This window comes from Sus scrofa, chromosome 3, assembly GCF_000003025.6.
Source record: "Sus scrofa isolate TJ Tabasco breed Duroc chromosome 3, Sscrofa11.1, whole genome shotgun sequence".
Lineage (NCBI taxonomy): Eukaryota > Metazoa > Chordata > Mammalia > Artiodactyla > Suidae > Sus > Sus scrofa.
Window position 1 is genome coordinate 99845211 of NC_010445.4, and position 22076 is coordinate 99867286.

The 22076-nt window shown below is 38.3% G+C and overlaps 1 protein-coding gene across 5 annotated transcripts in view; it reads left to right on the forward strand.

Moving 5' to 3' along the window:
* SLC8A1 (solute carrier family 8 member A1) overlaps window positions 1–22076 on the forward strand; it is a 433804-nt gene that overhangs the window by 21708 nt on the left and 390020 nt on the right. For 2 of the 5 annotated variants that reach the window (XM_021088307.1, XM_021088318.1), the window contains one exon: window positions 20936–21047. The exons of the other annotated variants lie outside the window; for them this stretch is intronic. In XM_021088307.1, the coding sequence (XP_020943966.1) occupies window positions 20955–21047 (93 nt within the window). In that variant the 5' untranslated portion in view covers window positions 20936–20954. Of the gene's footprint in view, window positions 1–20935; window positions 21048–22076 lie in introns of those variants that run through there. 5 annotated transcript variants of the gene reach the window in all.

The following is a 22076-nucleotide window of genomic DNA, read 5'->3' on the forward strand; positions in this document are numbered from 1 at the left end:
TCTCAGATTCAGATTAAACACTCAAGTAGTGAGCATTGGCAGTCTCACTTCTTTTTAAGGTTAACGTCTCAATTGAACTGCTGGTTCTCTCTGTTTTGCATAGAAAGTAGAAATTAACTTTTTTTTCCTCTGTCTACTGTATAAACATATCCAGTTATGGTCTCCGAAACTCCAAGAATAGTAAAGTTTTATCTGCTACTATATATTCAAGTAAAATAAAAGGTTATTAAGAGCTCTTAGAGTTCCCCCCACGGCACAGTGGATTAAGAATCCCCAACTACAGTGGCTCAATAGCTTAGGTCGCTGCCTAGGTGCAGGTTCAATCCCAGGCTCAGAGTAGTGGGTTAAAGGATCTGGCATTGCCGCAGCCATGGCATAGGTCACAGCTGTGGCTCGGATTCAGTCTCTGGCCTGGAACTTCCCTATGCTCTGGGTGTGGCCATAATAATAATAAAAATAAATAAATAAATAGAGAAATGTGAGTTCCTCTCAGTCAGCTATCTTCTACAACTAATTTCTGAGATGCTTAGGAAAAATGTATGAATCTAAAGTGTTGCAAACTGTCAGATATAAGGAGAAAATCTGAGTAGTGGTAAATCAGCATTTAGTACTACGGATTTCTGTGTCTTACATATTTTGTCTCTAAAAACACTTCTTCAAGGAATCCTGACAGCATGTGATTTTCACAATTGACAACTCAATAGCTTGGCATACTCCCTACACTAAATACATGTTGTTGATTGAATAATTTTAAAAAATAAAGTGGATGTTTCAACAATACTTGTTTTATTTACACCACCTTCTCAAAAACAATTAATGCAACTTCCATTGAAGATTATACTGTGTACAATAGACTAGGATGTCACCAATAAGAAACCTCAGTAATATGATGTTCTTAGACATATCTTCCCACTTTCTACATATTACCTATAACTTTTAATCATTAATATGTTATCATCTGTTTTCCAAAAATATGACAATTTTAGAGAATCAAACATAGAATGGCTCATATATAAAACGCATTATGAACCATGGGAATTATTTGTTAGGAATAGAGATATAGCTTATTGTCTAATGATAGAATTAGGTTTCATGGGACATGATTTAATTAAGCATCCATATACAGAGAAATGTTGAAATAAATTCCACCATATATGATTCTCAGACTGAAGCAGAGATAATCAGTACTCTCTTTCACAGTCGACACCATTTCTCTTGAATCATGATTGTATTTTTCTAGAAGACTTTGTTTGAATAAATTTGTTGGCCATTTGTTCAAAATATCTAGCATAAACAGTTTCACTGTTTTGTATCACCAGCCTGTCAAGGTGGAGAAGGTGGAGCAGACACTCAAATCAATCCAAAGCAATGGTTAATTGGCTCACCATCACTGACATTTGTGAAGGGAAATAGATTGATAAAATATAATTGTGCCTCCACCAATTATCAGGCTACTCATTTTTTTTCCCTGGAAGTGGGCACAATCTAACAAAAATTGTAAGTTTATCATGCCCTGTTATCTTAGAACAAACTGCCAATGACTTAGTATTGAATCATAAGATCCCTTGAAGGTCATATGAGGCAAAATTCTGTTCAAAACACTACATTGACCTTCTAGGGAACACTGCCCTTATTTTGGGTATCACATTTTTGGAGAGTTTGTAAAATATAAATGACCAGTAAGGTGAAACATCATTTAAGAACATTTTTCAATGATTTTTATTTTTTTCATTATAGTTGGTTTACAGTGTCATTTAAGAACTTTAGTTAACAGGTGAAGGAGCCATGGATGTTTATTTGGTTGAGAAGGCATAAGAGCTTCCTTCCAATACAGAAAAATCCATTATACAAAAGTTGTGGGGCGTTCCCATCATGGCTCAGTGGTTAAGGAATCTGACTAGTATCCAAAAGGATGAGGGTTCGATCCCTGGCATTGCTCAGTGGGTTAGGGATCCAGTGTTGCCATGAGCTGTGGTATAGATGGCAGACACCACCCGGATCCTGTGTTGCTGTGGCTGTGATATAGGCCAGCAGCTATAGCTCCGATTTGACCCCTAGCCTGGGAACTTCACCGTGATTGCGGCCCTAAAAAGCAAAAAAAAAACAGTTGGGGGCTTTGTTTAGAGTGCAACACCAGCACCCATAAGAGACTTTATAGTTTAGAAGAGTTCAGGCTAGCATAGAGAAGTTTCCAATAATTTAACAGATTGGGCTTTCTTGCAAAGAAATCAGTTTTTTTACAGTGATTGAAAGTGTTCAAAGAATTTCAGACAACTAATTCCTAGACGCAAACTGAAGAAAATGCTTTTTCACAAAAAAAAAAAAGTGGGGAGTTCCCACTGTGGTACAGTAGGATCTGTGCCATCTCTGCAGTGCCAGGACATGGGTTCAATCCATGGCCCAGCACAGGGGATTGAAGGATCCAGCTTTTTTTTTTTTTTTTTATTTTCCCACTGTACAGCAAGGGGGTCAGGTTATCCTTAGATGTATACATTGCAGTTACAGTTTTTTCCCCCACCCTTTCTTCTGTTGCGACATGAGTATCTAGACATAGTTCTCAATGCTATTCAGCAGGATCTCCTTGTAAATCCAGCTTTGCCACAGCCGTCAAGTAGGTCACAAATGCAGCTCAGACAGATCAGATCCCTGGCCCAGGAACTCCATAGGCCACAGGGTGGCCAAAAAAGAAAAAGAAAATTTTTTAAAAATGTGGACTATATAGAGTTCCCTTGTGGTGCAGTGAGTTAAATGTCCCACATCATCACTGCGGTGGCTCATGTCACTGCAGTGGTGCAGGGTTCCATCCCCGGCTCGGGATCTACCACATGCTGTGGGCATGGCCAAAAAAAAAAAAAAAAAAAAAATGTGGACTATATAATTTTTAAGAGCACTCCCTAGTCAAATAATTTAGATTAGATGGCAGATAGCAAGTTATCAAAGGAATGTAAAATTCAGAAGATATATTCAGCTTCACACATAAGAGGTGAAAACAGATACTTATTGATGAATCAAGTAAAATTATTCTTAAAGGACTTGAACTATGCAATTGGCAATAATAGGTTAGCCAAAAAGAAAATGAGCCCAAATCAACTATGGCTTGTTTATCATTTGCACAGTTCAGTAAAGCACAAAACAAATTCTGTTATTTGTTGACTTCGTTCATTCATGCAGTCATTTACTGGGCACCTCATATAGACCAAGCAATATGCTAGGTGTACTACCTTGTGTACCTACTATGCTAGATTTGGGAAGACCAGAGTGAACTTCCTCTGCCTTTGATGAGTGTACACTGCAGTGCAGAACTAGGTATTAAACACAAATTTTATAATTTTCACTCACCATTGTATTTCTAGAAGTTAAGTATATGTAGTGGGTACCCTACTTCTAGATGATCAGGGAAATTTTTTTAAGGATATGACATTGAGCTGAGTGAAGAGAAAATAGTCATTGAATTTTAAAGTGCTTATAGAATAAATATAGCAGCTGTATACGGACAAAGTGAAAAATGTGTAGATATAAACAACAAAAAAGTATGCAATACCCTGTAAAGACACATTCAATATGTAAATAATATTTGCAACAGTCATATGCTATTCATACTACATCATCACATATCAGCTAGTTTCCAATAAAGAAATTATCAAGTATGTTGCTTATGGTAAGCATACATGTCCTATGTGCACTTGGCAAAATTTGGATGGCATATTAGTGAAACATTCTTAAAGATCCCTTCCCCCTCTGAAACTACGATATCTATGTGACAACCAAAAATGCAAGTGATTAGGAGAAATATGGAAAATGTTTGACTCTGAATCATTAACATTAAAATTACAAATAATAATTGATATAGTACTGCAGTATGTTTAGATTGACCAATTAACAGAATTTCAATAAGTAATTATTGAGCAATTGATTTTTTTCTCTAATGCTTGAATTGCTTAAGTTAGAAGAAACAGATTTTTCTCTTTTCTGAAAGATAGTGCTTTGTTGGTTTAATTAATTATTAACCCCCTAAGGTAATTGTTTTACAATGTGGCTGGCTACTTTTTCGTGATTAATATTGGTTCTCCAACAATGAATTGGTTGATTTTGTTCTTATGATCAAACATCTGCTCCTTCCTTTTCTACCACTTCCTCTTATCCTATGAAAGTGATTTGCTTCACACTCCCTACCAATTTCCTTCATATCTCAGGTCTTTGCATTTGCATTACATCCACTAACTGTGCCATTTGTATAAGAGTGACTTATTATATATTCATTCAACAAATACTGAATGCCTGACATTCTCAGATTATATATGAAATTTTCTACCAAGCATGGCAAAATAATGCCATATTACAATGCCTTCTATCTTTTGCTAGAAATCCAAGCACTGATGGATTACTTTTCATTAAGATGGTTTTCCAGGGGATCTCCTTGAAGTGGTAATTATTCTAGAGAGAGCAACAGTTTTAGGCACAAATAAGAGAGTTAAAAAATTTTAATTTAAACTAATTAAAATGTTAATTTAAATTCAGTTTGAAAAAAAAAAAACATGTGTTTACTATGTATTTTCATTCGATGGGAGAAATCAGAGCAAAATGACAATGATCCCTGAGATGAAGAGGGAAAGATGATTAAGGTGAGGAAAAATATATCACCTGCTTCATTGTTAGCTTACCATCCCCTGATATTCAAAATTAACTGATCATATATACAACCAGAACTTCAGGGAATGATCATAAAGTAGCATTGTCTTTCCTCCTTCTGTTCTTGTGAACCTAGATACAATCTTGGACAGTAAGAGGTAAATGGCAATTGTTAGTGGAAGTTCTGAAATCACTTCAAGGCATTAACATAGTTCCAGTTCAGAAAACAGGATGTGTGGTGTCATATCAGTTTAATTTGATATAAAGTTGTGCCATTTTCCCTGGGCCCCGTTGAGGCTGTCTTTGGGCTGATGACTTGCCAGGTGAGAGCTGGGAGAGAGGGGAGGAAGATGGATGTTCTCTTCTTGCCTGCTGGCTTCTACCCCTTTTCCTCTATCCTTGCTAACCCAATCAGAGTTGAGTTAGAATTCTTTATTCAGAAAGATGACTTCTCATAGTGGGACAGGTATCTGACTCTCTAGGAAATTGTCTTGAATTCTTAAGAGACCCCAGCAGAGGAGATATTAACTTACAATTCTCAGCATGCAAGTAGTGCATCCCATATTTCTCTAGCTTGTCCTTCCATCTCCTTCCATTGTGTCCTTCTTCTCAGGTTCCTTCACACACCAGGTAAGGTGGCCCTAATGTAGAGAAGTTGATGTGAATCCACTCCAGCTCTCCTGTGTTAATAGCCCACATCTAGTCCAAGAGAAGCCCTCAACACAGCCTTTGAATGTAACCTATGAATGTGGTCGTTCACTTAAGTCCCAAATGCAGACCTCAGCCCTTTCTCCTTCTGCCCTGCTGACTCTCATCTTTGCCTTTTCCAATGGATGTCAGACATTACATTCCCCAAATTCCAGAAGACACATTTCAAACTCTCAAGCTGTCCTCAATGGATTTGGGTGATGAAGACAGGGAGTACCGAGGGTGCCATTTATGCAGAATCAGGGAAGGCCCCTATGATCAGGTTAAGCAAAAATAACTTTCTGTGAGGATACTGGGATACTCATAGCATCCCTGGGAAGAGTGAAGAAGGATGCTTATAGGGTGGGTAGGAACAAGGGAGGGGTGGGCAGCCAAACTCCATCTGTGCTAGTTCATCACAAATCTTCCTGGGTGCCAAGCTTGCATAACCTCCCCTCCCATTTTGAATAATGCTAGTCCTTCCAAGCACATTCTCATCACTGCTGGAAACTGGATGTTACTGCTGTTCCCACCACTCCAGAATGGATGCTCCATTGTTCCACTCCATGGAGAGGTAGAGCCAGATGCCTTTGGCTGATAACCAGTTATGTGCCCATATTCTAGGTGCTGTGGCCAGCAAAGCAAGTATTTAGACTTTTCCATATCTATAGTGAAATGTGAACTTTGCCTTTTCATTTATTTATTGGATAATAATTACTGAACATCTGCAATCTACCAGTCTCATTTTTTTTTTAGGGCTGCACCCACAGCATATGGAATTTCCTGGGCCAGGAATGAAATCCGAGAAACAGCTGTTACCTACACCACAGCTGAGGTAGTGCTGGATTCTTAGCCCACTATACGACAGGGGGAACTCCTAGCAGGCTCAATTATGCACTAGGCCCTGGAGTTGAGCAAGAAAATAAGATATGGTCCTTCCCCTCATGAAGCATCCATTCTAGAGGAAGCTATGGGGTAATGTTAATAAGGAATAGAGAGAGCCCTTTATTTAGGAGAGCTTCCCCACCAGGGAACTAGAATACCTCCACATGCCTCTGATCCAAGCCCCACACACTACAGGAAGACAGAAGGTCTCTCACCCCATGGATCTCTTCAGCTGGCTGTTGATTTATATCCTTTCATATCCTTTTATAATAAATGGGTAATCTAATAAGGGGGAAAAAAGTGATGCAAGGGAAAACTAACCCTGATGGAAGACCTGGAGAGGGCAGGGGAAGTCACCCAAATTCATAGGATAGAGAATTTACCAAAGGAAGAGTATCAAAAACTTAGAAGCAAAAATAACTCATTAAATGTCCACCACAGGGATCAAATTTAGAATAGGGTGTCAATGGAAATCACTTAAAAACAGTTCCAAAGGAAAATCCCTAACATTAATACGACTCATAGCATGGTGATTGGAATAATAGCCATATTTTTTCCCCAAAGTGACAGTTTGTGAGGGCTAATTTTATTTGGACACATAGCAATTACGTATTTTTTAAAAACATAGTCATATAATGTTAGTTGCATTTATTTCTGTTCTATACAATGAAATCTCTTTAACAGAATGGTTGTTGGGGTCAGCATTCACAGTAAAAGTTTTTACCAGTTAGCATTTAGTTCGGTTGCAAATGACAGAAACCAAAAGTGAACATTTCTTGCATAAGATAGTGGTCTGTCTCTCTCTGATGAACATAATCTGGGGATAAGCAGCTCAGGGCTGATTAGTGGCTCTATGATCACTGGGACTCCTTCTACATTGATGCCTTGCCAACTTCAGTGTGCTGTCTCATGGATCATAATGGCTGCTCAAATTCCAGCCATCACTCTGCATTCATACCAGCAGAAAGGAGAAAGAGGAAGATAAAGAAATCAAGGGAGCCTGTCAGCTGTCTTCTAAGAGGTTTTCTGGAACTTGTCACATGACACTTCTATTTCCATGTCATCAGGCAGAACAAAGTCATGGGACCACACTTTACTGCAAAATAGACTTTATTCTATGCAATTAAAGTTGAAGGATCTGTTACTAACAGAATACTGGACTAGAAGATTAGGAATCTCTGTGAGCTTTTCTTTTTCCTTTTTATTTCTGTCTAATGTAGCTATTCTTTTGCGGAGCTTCGGATTCCGCTTTCTCTCCTCTCTGAATGCTGAATGTAGTAATTTCTCATGCTACTTCAAGTTTATGGCTTCTCACACACCCTCCCCCTTTATACACACCCTTGGTTTATTAGATTATAAGCAACAGGGGTCAGAGATGTAACTTCTTATACTTTTAATCACTCAATCTTCATCAGTTATGTATCATATGTATATTTCTCAATGTATATTTTGAGTGACTGTATATTTTAAATTTAGATATTAAAATATTAAAATATATAAATAGAAAAGTAACTTAATAGTCACTAATAATGCAGAAATATTTGACTAATCACTGTGTATTTTCATTTATGGTCATCAGCACTTTATTCTATCCAGTTAGAGTGTCACTGTGGCTCCTGTAATGGAAATAATAGAGAAAAACATTGTCTCTGTGGCTTTCAGAAAACAGGAAGTATCTATTAGAGGCATTATGTTGTCATGGTAAAAGAACAAAGGCTCTGGAGACAAGCTGCCTGGATTCAAATCCCAGCTCTGCCACTTACTGTGTGACCAAAGCAAGTTACCTCGTTATCTCAGTTTTTGATTGTGTGAAACAGAGACCATAATGAGGACAAATTGTCATGGTGTTTCTCAAAAGTGGATGGATGGTTTGAGAAGTTAAGGAAGCTTATGTCCAGAGACCCTCATAGCCCTGGATGAAGTACCGGCAATACCTTCACATGATTATATGCTTTGGCAAAACTTACATAAATAAGAAGGTCTGTTTGTTTGTTTTCGCTTTTGTCTTTTTAGGGCTACACCCAAGGCCATATGGAGTTTCTCAGGCTAAGGGTCGAATCAGAGCTATAGCCTCCGGCCTACACCACAGCCACAGCAACTCGGGATCGGAGCCACGTCTGCAACCTACACCACAGATCATAGTAACGCCGGATCCTTAACCCACTGAGCGAGGCCAGGCATCGCCAGATCCTTAACCCACTAGTGTCCTCATGGATGCTAGTCAGATTCTTTCTGCTGAGCCACAACGGTAATTCCATTATTTGTTTTCTTAAAGCAGGCCCCCAAATTGTGTGAGGTTCAGTCCCTGCAGAGCTCAAAGCCTCCCTGTCAGTTTTGCATTGAATTGGGAGCCCCTATATGGGAAGAAACTTGAATCACACAGCCCTCAGGCACAGGTGCTACTTGTAGGTGTGGGCCCACTGAATTAAAGACAGTTGGGACGTTTCTTAAAAAAACCAGAAACTTGGAGCCTACACCTTCAGAAAGAGAACCTTTCAGGATGGGTCCTACTGATCTCCATTTTGATCAAGCTTCTCAGGTAATCTCAATGTTCCTTAAATTTGAAATACTCGGAGTTCAGCAGGAAACGAATCTAACATCCCCAAGGACCCAGGTTCAATCCCTGGCCTCACTCAGTAGGTTAAGGATCCATTGTTGCCATGAGCTGTGGTGTAGGTTGCAGACACGGCTCGGATCCACATTCCTGTGGCTGCGGCTGTGGTTGGCAGCTGCAGCTCCAATTGGACCCCTAGCCTGGGAACTTCCATATGCCCCAAGTACAGCCCTAAAAAGACTCCCCCCCCCGAAAAATGAAACACTCTAATGTGATAGCTCTTCCAACTCTGAAATTCTAAACCACACAGTCTTGATTCTGAAATTGCCGACCAAGAGGCTGTGGAAGAATATGAAATCTAGCCCCCTACAGCAGGATTTGCCCAAGGCAAGGAAAGCTTTGAGTTTTGAGAGAGACAGGAAGGAGGAGGAATGGGAAGGATTGGGAGCCAGCTTTTCAAGATGTAAAATTACACGTGTCTAAAAGGGTTAAGATTTCTGAACCGTAAATTATCCATCAGTATATTTGCAATAAATATATTATTCCATTTCCTCCCTTACCATGAGCCCGGGGGTAATGATTATGAGAATTCTCTGCAGTATTAGATTTTATTAGCTCAAATTAAGATTTTTTTTTTATGGACAGACAAGAGGGATCTAAGCATTATTGACTGTTACTCTTTTCCAGACACACTGCTAGACACTCTACAAATGTTATTTCATTGAAATTTTATAGCAATCCTATAAGAAAGGTGGCATCTTATTCATGAAATATTTCATGAGTAAGAAAACTAAAGCTCAATCAGATTAAAGAATCTTGGGTAAAATCACACAGCTAACATGTGTCAGGGATTTAAATTCAGCTGTAGCTGAATTCAATGCCTGTTTTGACACCCCTCAACCCCCTACCCCCACAATACTGTGGTTTTACACATAAATATGGCATTTATTTGTGTGTGAGGTGACATCCAAAGTTTAAACCTTGAAAAAATAGGATACAATATGCCGCAAAACCAACTAACTGCCCTCTTTTTTATACCTCTTATCCTTCCTCATGATAACTCAGGTATTTCTTTAAAATACTAAGTGCCTCTGCACATATGCAAACACACATGGGATCATTTCCTTCCTTTTAGAAAATGACGTATGGATGATGCCCTGCTTTTCATTTTTTGACATAGTTTTATCTAAGGGCAAAAAAATGCACTCCTCTCTCCCTCTCCCACATTAAAGGGTGTCATTATAGATAAAAGATTATGGTTCTGCTCTTTGGCATTTTCAGACCTTTGTGCTTAAACATTGTTGCTGTTACAGACACAGATAGAGGTCTTCAAAATGCAAGATCAGATGGGGGGTGCCAGTCACAGGTGGTACACAACCAGCATCTGTGTCTTCATCTTCCAGCCCATCACTGAGTTCATTCATTCCTGAGAGAGATGGACTAGGAAAAGAAGGGCTTTTAGGGTGGTCAGCACACCAGCTCAACTTGAACAATTATTCGCCTAAGACCCTCTCACCAAACAAAGCTTGTTGGTGAGGATTCAACTAACACACTCAACCTCTTTCCTCTAAGCAAGGTTAGGGCAGCCTAACCTTTGATGGCAAAAAGCCGTTCATTTGGGGAAGAGCAATGTCTGTCTTCCTCTTTCAGTGTTTCATGATGTTTTTGAGAATTACTAAAGACAGGTTTGTGGCCTCTCTACTGGCAACTTCAGGTTCCCCAAATCAGCACATTCAGATTTTAGAGAAAATCAGAATCTCAATCTGAAAAAAACAAAAATAAAAGGATTCTGGTTTTGTAATATGAGCTTTCCCAGCCCCGTTTTCCCCCCATTCCTCAGTAAAATCAAGTCTCTGTGGAAACCTTATCACAGGCTTTCAGTCGATTTTCATAGCTACATCAACAGATTGTGGCATCAGGAAGAAATTGCCTGGTGCGTTAATTATCAGCACATGGGTGGGGACAGAGGCTTAGCAGTTGCACAGCTACGAAATGGACAACTCTGAAGAGATAAACAATGAAGGGAGGTTAAGGAGGCTTAGAGCTCTCTCCCAATACTAATTAATTTTAAAATGTTTTCCCCCAAACTGCAAGTGTTAGGATATCAAATCACCTTGTGATCAAAACTGAGCTGAAAACACTCACTTACTGTTTTATTTAAATTTTTTATTATAGCTGATTTACAGGTTTCTGTCCATTTCTACTGTGCAGCAAAGTGACTCAGTTATACATGTATATACATTCTTATTCTCACTTTATCCTCCATCATATTCCATCACAAGTGATTTGATACAGTTCCCTGTGCTGTACAGCAGGACCTCATTGCTTATCCATTCCAAATGCAATAGTTGGTATCTACTAACCCCAAATTCCCAGTGCATCCCACTCACACCCCTTCCCCCTTGGCAACCACAAGTCTGTTCTCCAAGTCCATTAATATTTTAGCAGGGATTTTCCCCGAATACAAATAAAACTAGGGTTATGAGATAAGAACGTGAAAACCCTACTTATTGCCCCTAGAATATTTTCTCTTTCTAACCAAGACGAGAAATATCTGTGTGTTCTTGATGTGTAGAATGTATAAAGTATTTATCTCTGTTAACTGTGGATCAGACTACATTGAGGAAAATAGTGGTATTCAGTGAAGAGACCAAGAGAAAGATCTTTATGAGTTTAAAAACATTTATGATTTCCCCAAGCCTGAGAAAATGCATGATCAGAAGGTAAATAGCATATCAAGAATTTAGGGTTCAGGTTCTGGTGGAAAGATGAATTCATTGTGGCCATGTGATGTAGACATTAAGTAATTAGACAAGAAAAGTCATTTTAAATTTATAAATTAAAACTTACATACTGAAAATACAAATTATGGCATCTCTGTAACATTTATCTTGAAAAGATGCTGACTTAGAATCAAATTTCTACCAAAAAGGAGCTTTAAAATTCATTCAAATATAATTAAAATGTTTCCTCAACAATAAAATGTCTAAATATTTGCATATTCTGAATTAATGGTCTGAATTATTGAAGACTGAAAGTTTTCCTAGGTTTAAAACTAGTTGGTCAATAATGCAGTGCAATATTCTGTAATACTGATGTAAATTTCCTTCCAGAACATCTGTCAAAGTATAAAAATCATATCAAAATCTTACTATCTCTGAGATCCTCTGAAATCCATCAGAGACTTTTTTTTTTATGAAAGAGAGAAAGAAATGCACCTAGGAGTTCCCGTTGTGGCGCAGTGGTTAGCGAATCCGACTAGGAACCATGAGATTGCGGGTTCGGTCCCTGCCCTTGCTCAGTGGGTTAACGATCCGGCATTGCCATGAGCTGTGGTGTAGGTTGCAGACGCGGCTTGGATCCCACGTTGCTGTGGCTCTGGCGTAGGCCGGTGGCTACAGCTCCGATTCAACCCCTAGCCTGGGAACCTCCATATGCCACGGGAGCGGCCCAAGAAATAGCAACAACAACAACAACAACAGCAACAACAACAAAAAGGCAAAAGACGAAAAATAAAAATAAAAATTAAAATTAAAAAAAAAGAAATGCACCTAAATTTGTAGGAAAATTTTTCACGCAAAAGAACAAACTACCTGAGCTTTTCACTCCTCAAACAAAACCATAGGCTTTCAATAGTATTTATTAATAAATAAATGGTATTTATTAATAAATACTATTTTTCTTAATAATGGCTTTAAATATTATTTCTTTTTTGAAATGTTTGGATTTACAGATGCAAAGATGACTGGCTCTTGCAGTTTGTTGGGATGGTTTAGCCTCTGTAAAGCTCATACTGAATTTAGTCGACCTCAGCAATTATGTAAACAGGGAATGAAAGACATTTGATTCAGCCTAGCACTCTAATGATTATGGCTCAAATAACCATTGTCCTCACCATGACAGGTAGAACTGCCTTAAACAGGTGGCTTGTTTTGCGTTTCAACAAAATTGTGATAATCTGTGTGTATCCATGAGAAAGTGTATGTTTGTGTGTGTGTCACATGTGAAAGAGTGTGTGTGTTTATGTGTGAAAGAAATAATGCATGTGTGTGTGTGTGTGTGTGTGTGTGCAGAGAGAGAGATTTAAAAATACTAGAAGGGGGAAAGTTCTTCAACCAAATTATAGCTAAATATGAAAAGGCAGAATAAAGAAAGTACCAATCAAACAAAACTAATAATCAATCAGAGGGGGGAAAAGCATAAAGCCACTCTCCAGAAACTGGATCACCAGATTTTTACAATTTGATGCCAAATATATGGCCAAAGGAGGCAAATTGGAATAACAATGCCAGGTATTAATATAGGGTCTTTTTCTGAGAAGCTCTTAATACATTGTGATCTTCTGGTCTCTCCCGTGAGCTGCCATACAAACAGCTCCTGAAAAGTTCTGCATCACAACTATTCTGGAAAATCGTCATGCCTTATCAAGATGCTCACTAGGCATTTTCTGGAGCCCCTTTGACCAGATTCCCACCTCCTCCGACACACATCTTTATTGAGATTCGGTAGTTCAACTCTAGGGCAAATTACTCATGTGGCTTGAGTGTTCAGAGCAGAGAAAAATGCAATCAAGTTCCTCTTCAGCCAGAGAAAGGAAAATTTTCCAGGCCTGCTGACCCCTTTCCTTCCTTCAACAAAAGGTCAAGAGTCTTTATGTGGGTGGTACCTAAAAAGTTGAGGGATATTTTTTTTTAAAAATTAGTGCCCTACCTCCAGAGGATGAAAGCAGGAGTGCGTAAAGCCTTCCTGAGGTGGGACAGCCATCCTTTCTGAGTCTGATATCAGAACCTCAGAACAATTCCTTATGCCGTCATTTCTTTTGTTTGTTTGTTTGGCTGTGGGACTGAACCCATGCCACAGCAGTGACAACACGGGATTCTTAAACACTAGGTCACTAGGGAACACCCCTGTCATCTCTTCTTTATATGATTAGTTTCCCACCAGAACTGGGGCCTCAGGGCTGACTCACATGAACTGGGCCTGAACCGTGGTATACACCCCGCCACCATTTGTCCCTCACCCCCTCCTAAGGTGCACTTTTTTTCAACTATGTGACAACTTGTGCCTTAAAACATGCATTATGCAGCCTGACCCTCACTTCATTTCTCTGCATAGACTATGATCTGAAGCCTCACCCATGTTCTTTTACTCACACTGACCGTCCACAGTAAAGGACAGGCCAGATCACCAGTATCTCCTACTTCTCCTTTCTGCTGATTCGATTCCCAGTACTCCCTTTTATTAGCTGTGCTTAGAAAATATAATTTTTAATTAAATCAGTTATTATAGTTGGCAGTTTAGCTATATGACCACACATTAATTTCTGATTCTAGAAAAAAATTAGAACATGAGGTATTATGCTTAACCCTAAAAGATGTTCCATGTAATTAGTTTTTCTTTAATGATTCAGAATTCTTTGGGGATCACATATTAATTTAGGGACATCATTATGAACATCAATTATTTCCCCATAAATATGAAAAATATTCAGTTAATACAATGTTCTAGAAAATAACTACTGAGCAATTATCTTGTTTTTGTGGGTTTGTGGTTTGAATACAGCAAACTAATTTATTTTGTGTTGATAAATATGGGGCTTGTTCATTAGCAAATTTCTTTGTGAATTGTCAGGGGGGATGAGCTCTGAGTTGTTATGGGGCAAGGATGCTGGTCTATGACATCTAAAGGCTGCCGAGGCACAGGGTAGGGAGCGTCTAAGAAGTGGATAAGACTAAAATAATGCAGAATATCTCAAGGTGAAGCCTTAGGAATAGAAACCGGAGCAGGCAAAGGACCTGCCCCCTAGAGTGCCTGTTACCTGCTTTTCTGAACTTTTGCATCTCTTGGCTCCCAGGACATCACATTCTCCTTGTTCTCCTCCTACATCAGTTGCCATTTCTTCTAGTTTCCTTCTCTTGTTACCCCTATTTTTCTCAGCCTTCAGACTCCCACTCTTCTTTCTGCCCTGACTCCTTATTTGATTCCACCCAACACCATGGATTAATGATCATACATATGTCAATAACACGCAAATGTTTATCTCACTCTCACATGCTCAACTGAGAAGTCAACATCCCTACTTGGGTACCTATGAGGCATCTCAAACTTAATACATTCAAAACCTAACTTTTCCTTTTAAGTCCTTGGACTCCCTATCTTAGTGAACAGCAACTACATTTGCCCAGTTGCTCAGCAGAAAAATCCAGTCACTCTTGTTTACTTTCGTTTTCATGTATACCGCTGTTGACGTGTATGCTTTTCATGTTCATGTTCATGTTTACTGCTTTTCATCCATCTAACTGTGCTGTCTCTACCATCCAAATAGATCCCAGAATGCACCTCTCCTCACCCACTGCTAACATTCTAGTGAAAGCCACCAGCAACTCTCTCCCCACTGGTCTCCCTGCACCGATCATGGCCCCAGGATGATTCTCCAAGATGTGCTCAGAGTGATCCTTGAAACATTACACCCTTCTACCCCAAAACTTCCAGCAACTTCTGGGGCTCAGAATAAATGGTAACAACTTCTCAGGGTCTTCATCTCATTTCCTCTGGCTTGCTCTTTTGGCTCCAGCCACACTGGCTCCTGCTGTTTTCTTGAATGCAAATAAGTCAAGTTTCTTCTGACCCCAGAGAATGAGCATTTTCTAAGATTTCTGCCATGTCTGTTTTTTGCCCTAGAAAAAGCCTTCTCTCTCTCACTTTATTCAGCTCTCTGGGCAAATGTTACCTGTTGAGGGGGCCCTTTCCTGACACCTTACCTAACCTCCTTCTTTGTCAAGTTTCTTCAGAGTCCATCTCAGGACATTCCTTTCTCAAGCCAGAGGAGTGCTCTATCGTATAGACCTAACACTCTAAACTTTTCATCTATTAGATGATGCTGGATAACATCTTCTAACATTTCTTAATTTTTAAATATTTTTTATATAATGATTTTTTTTTTTCCATTATAGCTGGTTTACAGTGTTCTGTCAGTTTTCTACTGTACAGCATGGTGACCCAGTTACACATACATGTATACATTCTTTTTTCTCACCTTATCATGCTACATCAGAAGTGACTACACATAGTTCCCAGTGCTACACAGCAGGATTTCATTGCTAATCCATTCCAAAGGCAATAATCTGCATCTATTAACACCAAGCTCCCCATCCATCCCACTCCCTCCCCCATGATATAGAAACATGTATGTTAAGGTTTTATTTACATTAAAAAATGAAGCTTGCCCTATCTTGCCAAAGTTATGTGATGTCATCACTATTTGTGAATTTAAAAAAAAAAAACCTCTTTCAACTCATTGCAATTGCAATAATCATTTCAGATTTCCTGTCATCTTTATTGCCTTGGGCTATATGAATAGGGTATTTCCAGACAGATGCCTGAGATCAGTAACTTCTTATTTTAATGAAGGGTGTGCTTCCTCTATATTTGATGGAGAAACGTTATTTTTAGGCAGCAATAGCAATTCAATATACTTAGCTCACAATTTATTACAATCTCAGCAAATAGGGTGATGGGGAAGCAGTATATCCCTGTTTCACAGGAGCTGCAATTGTGCCGATGCCATGAGAGTTTGGATGTTGACAGATAAGGTAGTCTATTCCAGAAATGTGGTGGCAGAGAATTAAGTAAGATATTTTCTGTGTGGCTAAGACTTGTCTGGTTAAGACCTTCAAAGTAGAAAAGAAGCGAATGAGACTGCAGGGGAATGCAGTGGTCAAGCATGCAGAGAATGGACTTGAGTTAAAATTCCTGGGTCCAAGTCCCAGCTTAAGAGTTTATTAGCTGTGTGACTGTGTGATTTTTTTCTTTCTCATCCGTAAAATAAGGTTATCCATACTTGTATCAGAGAATAGTTCAAAGATGAAATGGCACAGTACATATAGAGTCTCCATGTATCGCAGAACATTATCAGTGGAAAAAGTTTCTGTCTGAGCAACTAAACCTTCAGTGTAAAGCTTCCTTCAGCCCAGTTCAGTATAACATCCACAATTTCGCAAGTAATAAGAAGCATCAAATCTAGACATAAAATTTTAAAAGCTGGCTTGCAGAAATCATAGTATGTAAAAACTAGTTAACTGTTTATAATCTCCACCATGAGATTTAAGGGCAGAAGAAACAGTGGTACAAGTTAGGCTTAAATGACAATGAACAGGAATCTTCTTTATTTACAAATTGAACCTTGATTTATGGGGGTTTCCAGTTTGAAGAAGTGTTATTTTAATTGTTCATTGAAAATACTTTTTTATTCATATTTTTAATAAAATAAATGATTTTTATTTTAATACAATTTTATCTTAAAACTAAAACTTCGTTTGTATAGTTAATTGTGAAACAAATTCATGTATTAATGAAAGTAAGTGAAGTAGAAAGAGAAAATTACCTAAATGCTACCATCCAGAAATCAATAAATATGAGTAACATTTGAAAGAATAGGCTTTCAGAATTTTTCAATATATCTACATCTCTTCATATAAAATTATTCTTTTTTACAAATAAAGCATCCAACTCTACATGTTTTGTAACCAGCTTTTAACACCATATGTACTCATGTCAACAAAGATCTATACTCTATATTGATCTATAGATTATTCTACTTGCCAAAACAGAACTATAATTCCATTTTTTTAATGGCTGCCCTGTGATCATCATGTGTTAGGTGATTGTTAGACATTTTGACTGTGTGCAATACTTTTCAGCTACAATTAACAATACTATGTTGAATTTCTGTGCATTTATATTTGTACATACTTCTTCATTATTTTCTTAGGATAAGTTACTTGAAGTGGATTTACTCTAACAAAGGGTATGCACAATAAAAACTAAAAGCTGGCCAGATACCCTCTAGAAAAACCATTTAAACACAAAGGGAAATTTTTAAGACTCTACAAAGTATGGAGTTTTAATTAAATTAATGCTTTTAAACTTTTACCTAAGCTCTGCTTTCCAAAGGAAATAGGTAGAACTTGTGGATTATTTCAATTAAAACTGGGAAAAAATGTACACAGGGAAAATTTAGTGAAAGTACTCAAATACAGTTCAAATCGAATTTCAGGGTAACCAAAGAGTTGATGAGGTGTAGGGAAGGAAAAATAACCTTTCTAGGTTCTTGTCTGAGAGGCCTGTGATCAAAGGCAGATTAACAAATGAAAACAAAAAGAAGTTTAATAACACGTATACCACCCCTATACATGGGAAATAGCAAGGAAAACTGAGCAATCTTCAAATGGCCCAAGCTATCACTTTAAATACCATCTCCAGCTAAAGATAAAAGAAAAACCTTGTGCTCTTCAAGAGTGACTTTAAAACAACACAAGTTGAAAGATGGAGGGGAGATCTGTCACTAATCTGACTCTCTGTCGTTAAACAATGAGGCTGAACATGGTACACTGGGACCCGTTCTATTTCTCCCTGTACTTTTATGTATGTTAGTGATTTATTACAATAAAAAGTGTGGAAAGTATTTAAGCATAGATTATTATACACAAAAGATGTAGTCACACTGGGAATACACAAAATACAGAAGAGCTACTCAATTAAGAAGAAATTAAAACTAGAAAATTGCGATAATATAAAAATCCTTTCTGTTTCAGAAGGAACTTACACTTAATGGGCAATGCTAAGAACCATGTGGAATGACATGGCAAGTCTTCATAACCAAAATAACTGAGTGATTATTGATTTTAAAAATAACCATTTAGGGGTTCCCTGGTGGTCTAGTGCTTAAAGACTGGGCATTGTCACCGCCATGGCTTGGGTTCTATCTCTGGCCCTGGGAACATTCAAAGTTATCTTTCCAGGGAAAATGAATGACTGTATTTTGAACACAATTTAAAGAATTCTTAATTATGCAGGAGGAAGCTTATAATTGCATACACCTCTCTTGGGCATAACATAGCTCTAATAATGGAAAGTGAACTTCGCAACCATGAGTAAGCATTGAGACTCTATATCATGGAATCTCAATGTTTTAATGGAGGGAAGAGTCAGAAGTCATTTCTATACTCCCATTTGACAGATAATCAACCTGAGATCTAGGAAGCCGAAACTATTTAATTAAAGTTATACCAATACTTAAGAGTAATTAAATTTAGCTTTCCACACTAATAAGTTCATATACAAAAAAGCCTTTACTCCAATTTTATCAAAATTACTTTATGAAGATTATAAAGGTGATAGTCATAAAAATTTAATATAGTGAATTTAATAATAGATAAAGACGGTGAATATAGGTGCCAGTGAAACCAAAAGCATTACAGAAAACCACTATTATTTTCTTTGGGAGAAAACGGAAATTAATCAGGATTTAATTAAAGTGGACAGCATTCTGAAGGGAATAACAAGGGCAGAAGTTATTTACATGGGTGTCAAATGCAAAGAGATATTATATGTCTCTTAATTAAGGTAGAAATTGCCTCAGAAAGGAGAAAAAAGGCAGCAAATCACTATTCCGTAAAACAAAAAAAGAGATAAAGACAGCAGTCACCAATGTTTTTAATTAAGAAATGATATGGAAGTTCCCATGTGGCTCAGTAGGTTAAGTATCTGGGGTTGCCACAGGTGTAGTGCAGGTTGCAATGCGGCACAGTTTTGACCCCCCCGCCCCAGAACTTCCATGTGCTTCAGATGCTTCCAAAAAAAAAAAAAAAGATAATAAAAAAAGAGGAAAAAGATATTTTAGAAAAGTGAATGTCTATATGTAACAGCACTTCATAGCACCATCACCCCCTTTAAGAGGGCTGTCCTACTGTGTGGTCTAGAGGGTGATGCTCTATAGGGCAAACCCTTTCATGTTGAGGTGTTCCTTTAGCAGTGAGATTGAGTTTCTATCAGTTCCCATCATACTCTCAGCTTTGTACAGAAGGAGACATTTTCACGATAGGTAGCTTGGGGTTAATAGTGGAGTCTTGGTACAGGTAAAAATTGAAGATGAACAATTGAAAAAGCTGATACACTGAAACAGACCCTCCTGAGGGTCAGATGGGTACTCTAAGGGACAGGATAAACATTGTGTTCCAAAGGGCTCAGCCCCCCGCCAGCCTTGGGGATCTGCACTGCTCCTTTCAGAGGATTTAATTAGCTGCCCTCCTGGTGTGCACCAGGTGGGATTTGCCTTTTAAAACACTTAACCTGTTTCTTTCTTTCTCTGCATATTTTGTTTTTAGACCAACAATTCCTATAAAATATATGACTAATCTCAATACCTAGATGGTATTATATGTAATGCTCTCTTGGTTTATTTGAAATAAGTTAATGATGCTGTATATTCATAAATAGGGCTTTTCAGGTACATAATACATGTAGATGAAGAACTTAAGCATTAACCATTGGGAATATAAAGAAAAAGTCAAAATGTCCAGTGTCTGTGCTCGATGGGTGGGGATGGGAGGGGTGAAGAGGAAGACACATTCAACCAACTAACATGAACTATTAGGAATTTTTACCTTCATAGCACAGGTCTGAGCTCCATGGAATGCAAGAAGGTTCAGAATCATATTTCTTTGTACTACTGAACATTTCATACTTATTGTATCAAATGATTCTCACAATAGTATTGAAAGATCAGAATAGTTCTTTAGCAGCCTCAGGTTGTAAGGGAAGTAAGGCTCAGAGTGATAGTGAGTTTATCAGCAACTGGTAAGCAACAGAATTGGAACTATGCATTCTTTCCTTTCTTCAAATATGTGGCAGGTAGTTGACCATCCAGTTGGATATAAAAGCTGCAGAAAAGATCCTTGAGTCATTTTCCAAGAACTTCCATTGGAACTCTGGAGAAACTCTGGCAAGGGCTCCCAGAAGGGCATTTCAGTCCAGAAAGTTTCTAGTCACTTTAGTTAGTGAGTGAGCCTCTTCTAATTGACTCATTCCCTTTCACTGCTAAACTTCAGTCTGATAATAATCACTGATTTAAATTTCTCCCCAACTCCTAGCCTTGCCACAGCAGGCCACATTTGTAAATCTTAGAGAGTTACACACTTGGAGACACCATTGATTCATTCAGTTCTATATTTCTCCTTTTTAAAAAATATATTGTAGCAATATTTTCATCATTCTGAAATGAAATGAATTGATAGTATAACCTATTTCACAAATAATTTTTTTAAAATTCTACATAATATTCTCTCAGATATGCCAATATTTTATACTAAATCAATACATTGTTCAATTTCTTTAACTCAGGCCTCATTCTAGAAGACACATGTTCCATTACATGGCACCTCCCCCAAGAGAAACAGCTACAGATGCTGATCAACAATCAACCTTGCCATCAGTGAAGGGATTTTCCAAAATGGTGACTATCTTTTTTAAATGCCAAATAAAACACAGTATAAATTTTTTCTCAATGTACACAGTAGTTACAGTTCTGGAGGAACTGATGTAATACTTACATTGATTTTAACAAATATGCAAAAAATACTTTGTTCTTATGCTAAAAAGCAGAGTTTCTAGTCTTGGGTCATAATGCTCTGTAGAACATTTGAAAAGTATGTGGAGTGAAGGACAATTATTCATTGTATGGGGCCGTCTCAAGGATTGCAAGATAATGTTGCATCCTTGGTCCAGCCCAATAAACTTCCGTAACAACTTCCATATTATTGTGACCACAAAACATCCCAATGAATTTCCAAGTTGCCCCTAAGGAGCACTACCACCTCTGCTGAGAACTACTGCTCTGGAGATTTGGAGAGGAAGGGATGTTGTCTACCTTTTGCCTGCCCTCCTTCCTTTACACTCTTGTTGTGATGCGGCAGGGAGGAGGGGGTGGGAATACCTCTCATGGCAAGGACGCAGCTCCTTCATGTTGGTTCCTGCCACTGACCGTCTCACTGGTTATATGCTCAGTGTGGTCAGGCAGAACTGTCCACTCAGCATCTCCTCCAAGCACTGGGGAAATTTTGTGTGGCTGGAGGAAATTGTTTTAGGTTGATTCCCTCCCTCCACTTCCTCAATAATGACTTCACACAAAATCTATCTCATATCCTGAGTCCTTGGCAGGTATGCATCCCCCATCTCCTTTCCCCAGAAGAGCATCACTTCTGAGTCCACCTCACCCCATATTTCCCCCGTGGTTGTCCCACCACTCCAGGAATCCATGATTCAGAAGTAAGCCAGACCGGGAAATCAAATGCAAGTCTTGCCTTTTTACAATTGTTGAAGCAATTCTTTTTGGTGCCTCTGTTCTTGACCTCAAAGAGGAGGAACCACTTGAATATGATTCTCTCCACAGCTAGTAACGGAAAGGATCATTTCCTGGGCGTAATCACCAATGTGTTTATATACCCCAATGCAGAAATGTTAACTTCAAATAACAAGTGAAACT